Source organism: Cyclopterus lumpus, chromosome 23 (genome assembly GCF_009769545.1).
Source record: "Cyclopterus lumpus isolate fCycLum1 chromosome 23, fCycLum1.pri, whole genome shotgun sequence".
NCBI classification, from domain to species: Eukaryota; Metazoa; Chordata; class Actinopteri; order Perciformes; family Cyclopteridae; genus Cyclopterus; species Cyclopterus lumpus.
Window position 1 is genome coordinate 1,558,671 of NC_046988.1, and position 14,506 is coordinate 1,573,176.

Below are 14,506 nucleotides of genomic sequence, written 5' to 3' on the forward strand. Positions count from 1 at the left end.
AAATAAAATGATGTCTAGCAACAATTAGATTGTAGATATCTGAGATGGAAAACCCAACAACAAAACAAACATGTCATTTGTGCAAGGAAGAACAATGTTGTAGATAAGTAAAATGTTCATTTTGACTAGGAATAATTGAACAATGGATATCTGCAATATGAATCCAGTCTATCGATCAAATGTTTAAATGGCTTGCAATGGGACAGGTTACAACAAATAGTTTAATGCAGGCACTGGTGTGTGTGTGTGTGTGTGTGAAATAACGTGGAGATCAACTGTTCTGCAGTATATATTCCAATGCCTCTCTCTAGTGGTGAAAAAGAAGAACACACGCAAGACAAACAGCAAAGGTTTGATTTAAGACTTTTTATACATTGACTCTTTAAAAAGTGATACAACATTGCAAACAGTGCAGAGTTTTCAAAGTAAAAAGAAAAGTTAAATGTCATATACTAATGTAGATCAAAATACCTGAAGAGTTTCAAGTTTCGACTGCATTCAGATCAAAGAGATTTAACAACTTAAGAGATGCATTTATATACATTTTGAGGTAGCTGGTTAAAAAGAACACTTTACTCCAAACAATTCAAAAGCATTGCCATTAACACAAATAGATGGTATAACACATTTAAAGTATGTAACAGGAACATTTAAAAACACAGAACAAGTTTTGGAAAATCAAAAGACCTAATCAATGGCAACGGACTCTTTGGACGTGAAACAAACGACTCGGATTCGGAGACACAAACACCCTTTTCTCACAGATAATATCTTGGAGGGGATCTATCCTTCTTCTCCTCCTCCCAGCTGGAACCTACGATGCCAAACAGCCAGGAACAGAAAGAAGAAGAAGAAAGAAAAAAAAAAGGATACACTTTTACCTGAGAAATCCAAAAGAAACTGCATAGTGCGTTGATTGGCTTTAGAAATGAGTTCTATCATGCATGGAGAAAACCATGTTAGAGAAAATGTGAAGCGTCACCTTTTGTTGACTTCTCTGACCACTTGTAACCTTCACCCACAGAGTCTCCTATAGTAGGAATAAAGGTTAACATGCATTCTAAATTAGATTAAAACAACCTGACAACCATGTGAATTTATTAAGGACCTAAAACACATTTCAAGAGACTTCAAAAGTACACACTTCTTTCTTTGGAGGAAACCTGGTTTCTGGCCTTGGTCCACTGTTTGGCATCATTAGTGGCTCTCTTCATCAGGGTTGTAACAGGCTTGGGGGGGTTGTGCCTCTTTCTGGGTGCCTGGTCATCTCTGGCCCTGTCATGGCAATGACGTTGTGGTCTGACGTTGTCCTCCCTCAATCGGATATCTCTCCTGATTGACCGATAGCTATTTACTTTTTCCCTTGAATTGCCAATTGAATTTTCAACTGGCATGGTCGATGCTGGGCCTTTTGAGGGAGGATGCTTTAATGTTGAGGAGCTGCTGCAAGACCGCAGTCGGTTGGGTGGAAACGAAAGTTCTCTGGGATTATATGGCAGACAAGAGGCTTCTGACGGTTTCCAACTTCTTGATCTTTGTCTGGCTACAGGAAGGGGTCTACTTGTGGAAGACAAGCTACTGAAGGAAGTGGATGGGCCTTCCTGCACAGGTAAGGAAAGCTGTCTCGACACCCTTGGGGGTTTTCGTGCACCGTCCTGAACATTGTTTGTTGCTTGGTTTTTATCATTAATAAAAAATCTTACTTTTTTATTTCTGTAAATAGGTGCTTTATTCTTGTCACAGGACTCTATCTTTTTGCTGGCTGTCGTGGAGGCCTCTGGCGACCAAGGACCATCTTTACCTCGCTTGTGGACTACAGGTTCTTTCAAAAGTTGAATGCCTCCTTTGGATCCAGAACACTCCACAATATAGCGAGGAATCATATGTGTGTTAGGCAAATGGGAGTCAGCATCCTTCATCACAGACTGGGGCTGCTTTTCTGGCAAGTCTTCAGATTCTGACAATGACTTTGTGTTAGCAGTTTTACAAAGACAGATCACAGATTCAATTAGTCTGCTTTTTGAAGCAATTAAATCATCACCACCATTGTCCTCTGATCCTGATGAAAATGTTTCTTTCATAACAGACTTCCTTTTGCTGAAATGTCCTTTTTTAAGCACCGTCTCAGAATCAGGTATAACAACTCTTCTTGGCATTTTTTGTCTCTTGGCCTTGTGTGGTACATGGTCAGAGCCACTTCTAGCTTCAACCAACTGTTCACTGTGCAACACAGAGCATGCATCCTCCGTCACTTCTCTGAACTGTGGTTCATGACGTTTAGACTGGTGCTGTGGTGAGTCTGCAGAAGACGGCCTGGTTTCTTCAGCAGGTCCACATTCACCTTCCACACTTTCAAGTGGAACACATTGGGCATCGCCTTTGTGCAAACCGGAAGGGGGAAATCTTGGCATTTCGTAGTTTTGGGCTGGGTCATCCTCATCGTTGATAAGTATTACACTTTTTTCCAGGGAAATCTTTTCTTTAAAGGTGTCAGGTGAATGTCTCTTTTGTTGACTGTATTGGGAATCAACACTGTCCCCTGAGTCTGAAGAGCGTAACCGTTTCCACTTTGTTTGTTTTTTGCATTTTTGTGTACTTTCATCCTCCGTGTCAGAATCCATGATTATTATATATTCCCCTTGTAAACATTTGGAGACGGCTTTGGCTTCAATTGGCTTGTCCATGCCCCATGTCTGATCTTGCATATTTGTAACCTCGTTGTCTGAAGAAGACAGTGAGGGCAAAGAATCATCGGTCTTGGAGGGCACTGGTGCTAAGCCTTTCCTAAACATCTTTTTGGACACTGTCATATAGTTGTGTTTTATTGCAGATGGGTAATCAAAACTATCGTCAGTTCCACAGCTGTCTGAAGACCCTCTTTTCTGAAGTGTCTCTACATCGCCCTCAGAGTCCATTTCATGTTCAAATGACACATCAATTATACTCTTCCATTGCTCAGCTTTCAGAAGGTGCTCCCATGTGTCAAACACCAGCACCGGGGGGAAAGCAGAAGATCGCACATGATTTGGAGATGGGCAGCGTTTTGGACTTGGGAGATTAGTTTCTGGGCTATCCTGGTCCTCCTCTTCTGGTTCATATCTAAGGTCGAATATGCCTATAGGTATGACTAAATGGTCATCATCCATCTCATCATTAGTCGTATCGTCATCGCTCAAAAGATCGCTCAAAACAGAGGAAGGACTATATGAAACAGAGGGCTTTGTTTGTCTCCCACAGCAACACTTACTTTCAGAACAATCATCAATTTCAACAAAACACAAAGAACAATGTTGAGCTATAAGTGTTTCAGTCATCACCTTAGCTTGACCCTGCACATGTCCATCGCCTGTATTTTCAAATGGTGACTGCCTATCGTTGGGAGCAGCTACCCGAGTAGGTATAGTTGTCTCCACAGGTACAGACTCAATCTGACTTTCTGCATCACTTATATCATCATACTGTAGTACTTCAAAACATGCAGGAGAGCTACATTCCCAGGGCTCTTTGGTTGGTAGTTCTGTGGCCAGCTGTAAGACGTCATTGTCTGAACTGTCTTTAAAGAGTTGACGTGCTTCCTCCACCTTGCTTTCACATCGCTGGGCATGTTTTTGGAACTTGTTTTCAGGTACTGATATCCTTAAATTAGTTTGTGATGGCGCAGAACCCAAGTCTTCACTCGCATGTTGTTGATCCTCAATGCTTTTCTTTTGTTTTGCCTTTCGATTTATGAGTGATCCAAATGTTCCATTTCCAGACACCACTGGACTTGACTTGGTTTGAGGATCCTCTGCAACATCAACCATACCTTGCACACTGTCCAACCCTACTGTCCCCACAGGTTTAAGGGCTGTAGCTCCTTTCTTCCTCTCTGTCATGGGGTTGAAGGCCCACGAAGCACCAGGCACTTGGTCTATGTCATCCACATTCTTGTTGCCATTTAAGGATGGAGACTTGTATTCTTCTTGTGACGAGCTGCGGTTGAGCATTAAAGTGGGTTTCTTCTCCCTCATGGCATCATCCCATGTCATTCCAGGCACTGCAGCAAGAACCACTGGACTCTCCTCTTCATTCTTTGTGCAAGTGGCAGCAACTTTCAGCATTATATGTGGATATTCTGTGGATGCAAAGAGATTAACGTTATCTATACTCCCATTCCAATAATGTTGCAGAATGACTTTAGAAACGTTCTTCGTCTCATCAATGCTGTCTACATTCTCCAGAATGGCAATGAGCTCCTTCAGTGCAGTTGATGAATAATTAAGATGCCATTCTCTAAGTTCTTATCGCACCATTTACTATGGAAAATGTCATCGTTACCAATAGAAGTATCTTCACAGACATCTGAATAAACAAGTTTGCAATCGCTATTTACAAGCATAGATACATCCAAATGTCAAAAACTACCAATGCACTCTTATCTACAGATGTATTTTTAAGCAAATGTTTAGAGGTTTCTACAGCAGTGACTAGTATACCTGTTGAATGTTTCTCTGATGCAGCTGTAGCACAATCACCCGTCTCCTTAAACCGGGGAATTAACGTAACGCCTTTTGAATTGTCCTCTTCATGTGCTAAATAGTTAGATTGTCCAACTGCAGCAGAGCACTCCTCAATCATGGTATCTTCTTTAGAGGCAGAGGTTGTGGCCAGACAGGACTGCACTGACTTCAGTATGGAGTCCCTGCCCAACTCATTGGAATGTCCATCACTTCTTTTTTTCTGAATTAAATAGTTGCAAAAATAGGCAAGCTTTTCGGAAATAATGGCATGTATTTCATCATTTGTAGGCGGTTTCCTTTCGCCAACTGACAAGACTTTGTCCGTGGATGGCTGAAGGCTAAACGAGGGAGAGGAGACCTGCTGCTGATGGGGGGTGGAAGGAGTTCCTCCTGAATGATGTTGGTGTGTTCTAGTCTGTTCACAGTTGAGAGCAGCTAGTGAATCTTTAACTTGTTGACCTTTATGGTGTCTTCTGCCTGAAACATGAGCAACAGTATTGAGCGACATGTTAACATTAGTTTCTTCTGATGAAGACTTAGTGGTAAAAGAGTCGGACGGACAAGTTTTTTGCAAAGTCTCAGAATAATGCTGAACCTTTAGAGGCACAGTCTGTGCTACTTTAAGGCCGTCTCTCTGGAGTGCTGCAGAATTAGTACCAGCGGAAAAGGCACAATTCGAATATTTTCTTTGTTGCAGTCCAGTATTCTGGTTCAAATGTGACCCTTTTAGAAAACGTCTCCTAAAATGTACCGTAGGACATTCCCTTGGTTGTCCACTGTTATTAAAGGATTGTCTTACAGAGTAACCAACTGACGTCCCAAGAGAACTGCTGTGCTGTACAGAGACGTGTGCTGATGTACAAAAGTTAGTCGTAGTATTAATCAGTATGGAGGGCTGGGATCCAGTGCTTACTGTACTTGCCAGTAATTCCTGTTGGTGGTAAAGTCCCTGTGAATTCTGTTGCAATTGTGCATTGCTTTTCTGCAACAGAGCAGGGCCGTATGCCACTCCGTGGTCCCCAGGATTTTGAGAAGCTACCATGTTGTTTTGCATTTCATTCTCAGGGTGAACCACTGGTACATTGATGGCCTGCGGGAATGAACGAGCACCAACGTTACGCCAGTGTTGGCATGCAGAATAGAATCCTCCTTGGCTGTGCGGACATCCAGATCGCATCACATGTAGAGCAATCTTTCAAGTGATGACTTCATTTGCTTTTCAAATCTAGGAAACAAACACAAGGACAAACAGTGATTGGTCGGAGTTCTATCACTACAATATAGGCCTTTTCCACTGCGGGAACCCAACAACAAAGCCAAATGCTACATTACAATATTTCTTCTTTTGAAGAACAACAAAAGTCTTTAAATGACCAAATTCTTCACAATCCCCATACTGTCTTTGCATTCCGGAGCAAATCAAACAGTGAGCTTTTTTCCCAGCATGGTGCAGTCCAGCCTCAAACCTGTCCTGAGGAGAAAATTTAGCTCTGGAGAGTTTATCGGCGATGTGGGATTATAATCTGGTGCCAGTCTTGTGTACTCTTTGCTCCATTCTGTCCTCCTCCTACAGCCGGTGGGGCTCATGTGAGAGTCTCAGCCCATATAAATTCATCCATTATCTGCTTATCCTTTGCAGGACGCGGTGGGCCTGGAATCTATCCCAGCATTTCAAGCTTACATAATGTTTTTTGCTCACCCTAATAAGATAGCTTTGTAAAAATTAAATCTGGTTGATTCCGTTTTGATTATCTGTGTGTGACATTCCAGGTACATCCTAGACAGGTCTCCGGTCAATAACAGGGCTAACACAGAACGCCAACATTCAGAATGACATAACTGTTTTACTGTATAACACCATTACCATGCCGTTTTCAGATTAATCTTAATGATTCCAACCGCTGGTGTTAACTGGTGAAAAAGTAGCCAAGTGCAGTACTATAGAAAATTGAGGATGGATACATAGAGAGTTGGTGTGCAGCCAATCACTGACAGCAAATTGTAAGGCCAGTTAAGATTCACACCTCTACTTATGTGTAAGCTCCAGGTTCCCATGCCGGAAGAGAGCCAATGATTGCTGGGGTATCATTTCATTGAAAACAGGCAAGAAGCAAGTGATCAGACTAAAGAAAGACCAACCATTAAACTGATTCTCACCAGTCAATTTTGAATCCGTTTTTAAAAATTCAATAGAGAATTCTAGCAATATTAAAACACAAATGTCAGTTAAGCCGTTTGAAAAGGGGTTGGGGTACGCAGCTTTTACATTTGGGAAAGTCAACTACTTAGCTAGTCCTGATGAGCAAGTGGCACCTTGCATGGCAGCCCTGCCATCAGTGTATCAATGGGTGAATGACGACATGAAGTGTAGACTTGAAATGTGCTATACAAATCCATTTACAATTTAACTGCAATAATTTCAAATCTTCAGAATGACAACATAAACTTAACTGGTCACCCTCACTGGCTAAATGTCTAGGTTCTCAAGGTAGATGTTCTGGAGTAAGGACCTACTCTACTGTTCCAAACACATCCACAGCGAGGAGAATAACATCTTGACTACGTACAAAGTCACAGAAAACGATGTCCTTCCTCTCCTGCAGGTTGGATGTGAGAAGCTCAGGCAGCAAAGTCCTGCTTGCAATCTGTGTCTTCTTTGCCGTGGCCAGAGACAAAAGTCCTCGGATGATGTCCTCAGCTGATTGCCACAGTGTCCAAAGCCAAATGCAACTCAATGCTCCGAGTCCCTCTGTTGTCCAGTTGAGCCGTCCCCTCTTCCACACATCTCCCAGCCAGCTGATCAGCTGACACCATTCATTGTATCAGATTAACACACAGATGTATTTCCCCCAGCAGGATGCACTTCCTCATTTAGTCAAATGACTCAATGACTAGGGCATATGAGGACACATTCAACAGTTTCTTGCAGTGCTTTATGTCACCAGAATACTTATTAAAATCACTGTTTAGATGTTCTCAGATATGACAATTTGAATGAATTCGCATTACATAAATCAATAATTATATAAGCCGTATTCTAAACTCTACTTGACAACCTCCAATACTAGGAAACCCCATTGTAAACTTGCATTTCAATGTTAATATGATCCTGAACAACTTGCAGATGGCCATGTTATCTGGTTTGGAGAGCCAAGATAGAGCCTGGTAGTTCAGCCTCAGCCAAAAGATGATAGTAAAAGTTAAAAAATTTAATTTTTCAGAACATTTGGCTTTCTCTCATATTTTCCATGTGCCTTCAATGTCAACTGTTTTACAGAAAGCATGGGAACCCTGACATTGTCCCCCATAGTATATTCATTAGAAATTAGTGAAATCTAATCTAGTTGTTTGCCTTCTCCATGACACCGTGTCAGTAGCTACTAAGCAAAGTACACACACACATGCTAATTATTCACTCTGTATGCGCCAATGCTACGGTCTTTTGCATTTTCCAATAGCCAAGCACAAAGCCCTAGCACAGTGGAGTCCTTTGCTTGGACCAACAACAAAGCTGAACTGTTGCTCTTTGATCGGGGTGTGACGAATTTAGGGAAGGAATTTTGCTAACGAACGCGGGTGTCTTCATCATTGTTTCCAAACCTCTTTGCTTATGGCCGTTCACTAGGATGTAACCCTGGAGTTTTCAAACGTATTTGTCCTTTGGAGCGTTTCTAAACTCCTTTGTTTCAGGTTTCAGTGTAAACGTAGCAAAATATATGCATTTTAAAAATGTAAACGTGGTAGTGTGGACAGGGCCTAAGTCTCTGGTCGTAAACCCCCTGATGCTACACTCTCTTCAGGGGAAGTTAGCATGTGTAACATTTTAGAATACTAGGGGCCACAAAGCATTGTAATGGAAATTAAACTACTAGAACTAAACACAAAAGCAAAGCACAGACAGCAATGGATTTGAGGTAATTGAGCAACAATAGGAGACAGACATGCAAAGAGTTGACAAACCCTGTCTGCCTTGTTATATTAGACAAGCTGACTTAGTTTTCGCCAAAGTTGAAATATTTCAACACTGGCGAAAAATTCACGCCACTCGATTCGCGTCAAACGCGTCTGTGCATTGACTACTCAAAATTCGGACCGCGTTTGGCGTGAACACAGCATAAAAAGGCTAAAAACATTGACTTTCTCTGTAGGAATACATGTAGCGTACCGGTGGACTGACCTGGACAGCAAAAGCTATGATTTGCTTGATTCGGCCTAAACCGACGTGACGCATTTCTGTTTTTTTTCCCGGCATTTTTCTTTGGCGATCGCGATTAAAGTGTAAGTGGAACTATTTTATACATAAAGAATCTACGTGTCAAATTTCATTAAGATATATGGATGTTTACATGTCTAAATAATACAGGAAAGTTACGTTAATAAAGAGAAAGCAGTAAGAACACTCGGGCGACAATCTTTACTCTTAAAAAGTATTTCTGTATTTTCGTACTGCTAATATGAGCTAGCATATGAATCCATTTTGTCGCTAGCTTTACACTAGGCAATGAAAATATGCCATCATGTGTGATGTAGACTTGTCGAGGGAGGGGGCTGGCAGAAATGTTTGACGGATGGAAAAAAAATAAAAAAGTTGCGTCAGCGGGAAAAACGAACACAATCGCAGCACTATAAAATGGAGGCAGCTGTTTGTTTAAAGCTCTGAAAACAAAGGCAGACATAACATGTTTTTCATAAGCCAGGCTACATCAAGTATATTCATGCACAATGATCTTACTATTAAATTATGCAAATAATGTTGGTGTGTTTGTGTTTGAGAGAGACTGTCTGTCCATTTGTTGAAAGTCAGCAGTGGCTCTTATGATTAGAAATGTAGATAAACCTCCAATATAATACAGTGCTAGGTTATATATAGAGTTCATAAAATGTAATATTGTTGAGTAAATTTCTCTCTTGTGTGGTTCATGTTCCTGCCTGAAAAGACAGATCGAAGGGAGAAAAAAGATGGATATAGAAAAATCTATTAAATCTGCAATAGTGTATATATATATATATATATATATATATATATATACATACATGGTGAACTGGCAATTTATAGAATTAATCAACCTTATTAAGACATTTAAAACTAATTTAGAAATTTAATTTCTGACTGCCAAAATTAATGTTTTTTGAAGATGCCAAACATCCGGCAAATCCGGAAGAGGAAGACAAGAAAGTGGTCCCAGGAGGCCATGATGCAGGCCCTACAGGAGGTGAAAGCAGGCAGGCTCACTCTACGGCAGGCAGCCCAGCAGTTTGGGGTCCCGAAGTCCAGCCTGAGTGACCGAGTCAGTGGAAGGGTGTCCTCTGACTGTGTCCTGGGTCAGAGGACATGCCTCACCCCTGAAGATGAGGATTCCCTGGTGGAGTACTGCTTGTACTCTGCCAGTTATGAGTTTCCACTGACGAAGCCTCAGGTCCTGGCCCACGCTCTGGCCATTTACAATGAGCGCCATCAGGCAGCACCCAGGCCCGACGTGGTGGATTAACTTCCGGGAGCGGCACCACCATCGCCTTACCGCTCGGACCCCAGACATCATTGACCGTGGGAGGGCATCCTGTGCGGAGTATTTTAGGCTCCTCACCACCACCCTTGAGGAGCACGAGACAGGGTCTGAGCTGGACTCCTCCAGAAGGAAGGTCATCGTGCCCCCTGGTGACATCAGGCCGGATTTCAATTGACCTGGCCCACCTCCTGGACGAAATAAATAATAACTGCCACACCGGTAAGGTCAGGAGGAACGTCACCAAGGCCAGGTTACTGACAGCCCAGGAGATGTCTGATGTGATTGAGGAAGCGGAGGACCGAGCTGCGAGGAGGGAGGAGTGAGGCTCGAGCTGCGAGGAGGGAGGCTCAAGCCAGAGAGCAGCAGCGGGCCGGCAGCAACTTCCTCTACCCTGTCTGGCGGCTCCCACCCCAGCCGCAGAAGACCAGTGTCCCTCGGGGCTACCTCAGCCACCAGCTCCGGACTTTCCATCGCCGGTCCCTCATCCCGCTCTGTCCACTCTTCTGCCTGCCAGCACATCATCGCTCCGAGCCTGCCTGCTGAGGGACACCGCCACCTTCCCCCGTCTCCTGGTCAGTGCACACTTATTTTGCATTTGGAGTCACACAAATGAAGCCGACCCTCCCAAGAGCTCAGAGGGACTGGTGTCGTGGGTCCAGTGTGACCGCTGCCACACGTGGTATCACACCACGTGTGTGGGCTGGGACGAGGAGGATTATTTTCAATGTTATTTGTGTCCTGATTAATTTAGTTGTTGTCTCTTTTGTATTTAGTTTTAGTCTCTTTTATTTAAATAAATATGTATCATCTTTACAAAGATTTGCACAAGTCATTTGTCTTTTGCTTTAACAATGTAGCTTTTCAATCATGAATACTTGTGCTTTTAGTTGTAATATAACTCTTACTCTGCACTGTGTTGATAGTAATTGTTATATACAAGATGTGTGCGTTTGCATACTTGTTAAATGTCATGCATGACCTGGTGTTTTTCAACTGACTGACATGAGAAGAGTTTAACAAAACATCCAGCAGGTGGTGGTATAGACTCAAATGGAAACTACGGAGCTTTTATTGCAGTTTGGAGTTGTTGAAGCTTGATATCTTATTGTGAAGGACAGAACAACGATCCCGGATATGTTGACAGCATTTTGGTGACCCTGTAACAAGTTAATACCCCCGAAAAACCAGAAGTGCTGGCTCTAGTTAAGGCAAAGCTAACTCAAAAAAAATGTAAACGATATTTAGCTCGAAAGGTAAGAAGTTAAAGCTTAGTTTAACACCATTAAAATCAGCTGAAAACGTGATACGATCATTTTTATCAATATTTTAAGGGACATTTTATTCGAATGTTAGCTAAAATCTGTCCGAGACAGGACACGATTCCGTTAACGCATAATAATAATAATAATAATAATAATCAGCAGACTAGTACCAATATTGTTGAAGATTTTAAACGAGAGCATTACTTTTGCTGACCTCAACCTCTGGTGGTCAGCAACCTTAACCTTACAACCACTAGCCTCAGTATTAAAACAACGTGAGCAGGACGGACACACACACACACACACACACACACACACACAGAAAAAAAGCGCGAGTATAACATTTAAATGTTTTTCACAGACTTCGGAGCAGTGGAAAATATATGGATCCTTGAGAGCGAGAGACAGAGAGAAAGAGAAAGAGACATCCAATCTCATGAGCAAACATTTTAACAGTTTGTCTCGTTCAAATGCACATGGCAGTCTCTAGATCTGTCAGATACCGTGCATGTATGTACATACATATGTCTTCAAATTGTACTGCTTTCTTCATAACATAATAATTTGCAAAACGATTTAATCGTAAATCCAGTTTGTTTTCTTCTTCGCGTGCTCGGTCGGTGTCTCCCCGCCCCTGCACCGCCATTGTTCCAACGACGACTGTTAGTTCCGTACGCCGCTACGTACCAGGTCATTTTATGTAGCTGTAAAGCACTTTGAATTGCCTTGTGTACGAATTGTGCTCTATAATTAAACGGGCCTTGTCGTACACTCGCTCCCAGAGAAAACGGCGACGGACAACGAGAGTTTACGGTGGGACAGATTTTAAGAAAAGTTGAGAGGAAAAAAAAGCCTCGACAGTACAACACGTCAAAGGGTCCTGACGCGCAACGCGACTTACCGTCTGACCGCATCGCACCTAACATAACGCACTCCTCCGCGCTCCCTCAAAAACCGACACACACGGTCGACAAAGTAGGAAGGCGCTGAACAAACACCCATGTCCGCTGTCCACAAACGTTCACGGGTCCCGTTGCTCGTGGATGAACGTCAACGCCCCTAGTCCCACTGAGCTCGAGCGCTGCAGCGCTCCACTTCGAGAGAAGGTTACTCTCAGGATTCCGAGTGGCAGCCGACCGGACTCTATATATGCTGCTCGGCGTGGGCTCTGATTGGTGGGTTGAAAGGGGGAGCGTATGATTGGGTGAAAGAAAAAAGAAAGAAACTTGTGGCACAAAAAATGTTGAATATCCTAAAACATTGGACAAATGTTATTGTAAAGTCTTATTGCAGTGAGAAGGGAATAATAATAATAATAATAATACATTTATTTATATAGCACCTTTAAAAACAGGGTTTACAAGGTGCTCTACATAGAAGCAAGGTAAAAACATAACATCAATACAAGTAAACATTTCAGAAAATACATGAGGCAAAGGAGACAATGCCATATAGGCAATGAACACAATAGAGGAATAGAAAATTACAAATACAAAATAAAGCAGAACAGACAAACTAAAATAGGGGAACCAAAGAACTGCATAAAAGGTGTACCAGTCCGGTTTTGGGGAGTGGAGTCAGCAGGAAGAGTAGAGGGTGGTGGGGGAGCTGTAACAGTTCCTAATTTCGTTGCCACCATCTCGCATGGAATGATCTCCTGTATCTGTCCTTGTGACGATGATAATAAAAATGTATATTTTCTTCATCAGACTCGTCTCTCCTGATTGAAATAGAGCTGGTCGTGCTCCTTTAGTAGCCTCAACTTTGTTACCAATAAAATACGACACCTCTCCTGACTAAGTGCATGTGCTGCACAGGAGAAGACCCTCTCAGATGGTGTCGATGAGGCCTGTACACAGTGCCGTAACGGAAACACATAAGGCCCCCCTGCAGAATAACCCTGAGAGGGCCTCCCCCTCCCCCCCATATGTAAGGGATAATGTATTGTCCGGCGGTCATTATCCAAAGATACACGAACAGGACCCAAGCTTTTCTTTTGAGGGAAATTTATTCAATCAGAAAAAACAGCTCAAACAGAGAACAAAGGTATTCCAACAGAAACAAAACATATGCTAGGGCCTATCAAACAGCTCAAATAGAACATCTGTTACAACAACATAACAAATATGCCTACATATAGTCGATACACCGGTAGGCTACTGTCTACAGGTTTGCATTTGAATGCACATGATTTTAGCAAATCTGTGTGCAAAGTCTTTAACCACGCTCTTTACATCTAAACTGATGTTTATTCTCTATGCTAAGGATGGCCACACCTGACAGCCTCTCTTGTGACATGGAGCTTCTGAGATATGTTTTGATCAGTTTTAGCTTGGAAAATGACCTTTCTTACTTAACGGTTACTTTTATTATTGTGTACAGAGCCGTTGTCTTCTCAAAAGGGTTGCAGTGTTGGACAACGTGAAATGAAGTTAAACAACGATGTGGTTGTGGAGATAATTAAGGAAACGTGTCCGATAATGGGCGCAGGGGGTATAGTGAGAGCATAGGTTTAATAAGGTTAATGTATTTTCAAGCACAACACATAGACAGAACAGTACAGCTGTCAAAGTATAACGTTAGCTACGTGGTAATGTTAGCTATAGCAAACAGTACAATACCCGTCTCTTCACCAGCTGGTCGAAAAAGACTTGTAATGTTGGGAAGTTTGGCATTTAATTCAGAAATTTTCTGTTTTGAATTCCGCTTTTGGGCACCACTTTTAAATGTGCGTTTCATTTTTCCTCAAGAGAAATTTCCTCGTAGTTCTCCCAGAATGCACCGCGGCCCAACAATAACACCAGTCCGCGTAGCAGGAGGCCCTAGTGGTTGCCTGTTACGATTGCCTTTACAACTATTATTTAAAACTTATAAAGCCAGTTTAAAATACTTTTTTTATTGTGTAGCTTTATATGAGAGAGACAACTTTGAGGGATATCTTAACGTTATTACGTAATGTAATATTATTTATTTATTACATTATTCGGCCCAGATTCGGCAGCCGATAAACCGGTTGCCATGTCTCAGACAGAATCTGCCCATGTCCGTAACAGCTACACCTGGGCCAGACATGGCAACAGTGAAATGTGCCAAAGGTGGCTCACATTTGGCCGCATCTTAGCCGCCATGCGAGGCCCCCTGTCACTGCGAGGCCCCCCCGCAGTGCGGGGGCTGCGGGGGTGATCTCTACGGGCCTGCCTGTACACACAGGTATGTGTCTGAAAGTGCAGACTTCATC

The 14,506-nt window shown here is 42.5% G+C and overlaps 1 protein-coding gene across 7 annotated transcripts; it reads right to left on the minus strand.

The window, feature by feature from the left end:
- Positions 1–346: 346 nt before the first annotated feature.
- On the minus strand, positions 347–12,388 carry LOC117725920. 7 transcript variants are annotated; one of them, XM_034525789.1, is made up of 6 exons: positions 12,170–12,381; positions 7,067–10,562; positions 4,476–5,724; positions 1,145–4,114; positions 983–1,030; positions 347–814 (listed from the first exon to the last, which is right to left on the minus strand). In XM_034525789.1, exons 3-6 carry the CDS (start codon positions 5,674–5,676, stop codon positions 759–761), a joined length of 4,275 nt encoding a protein of 1,424 aa, XP_034381680.1. In that variant the 5' UTR covers positions 5,677–5,724; positions 7,067–10,562; positions 12,170–12,381; the 3' UTR covers positions 347–758. The 7 variants fall into 7 exon arrangements, with proteins under 7 accessions (XP_034381680.1, XP_034381678.1, XP_034381679.1 ...); XM_034525787.1 differs by having other exon boundaries at positions 7,067–10,706; XM_034525788.1 differs by lacking the exon at positions 7,067–10,562 and having other exon boundaries at positions 12,170–12,388.
- Positions 12,389–14,506: the final 2,118 nt, after the last annotated feature.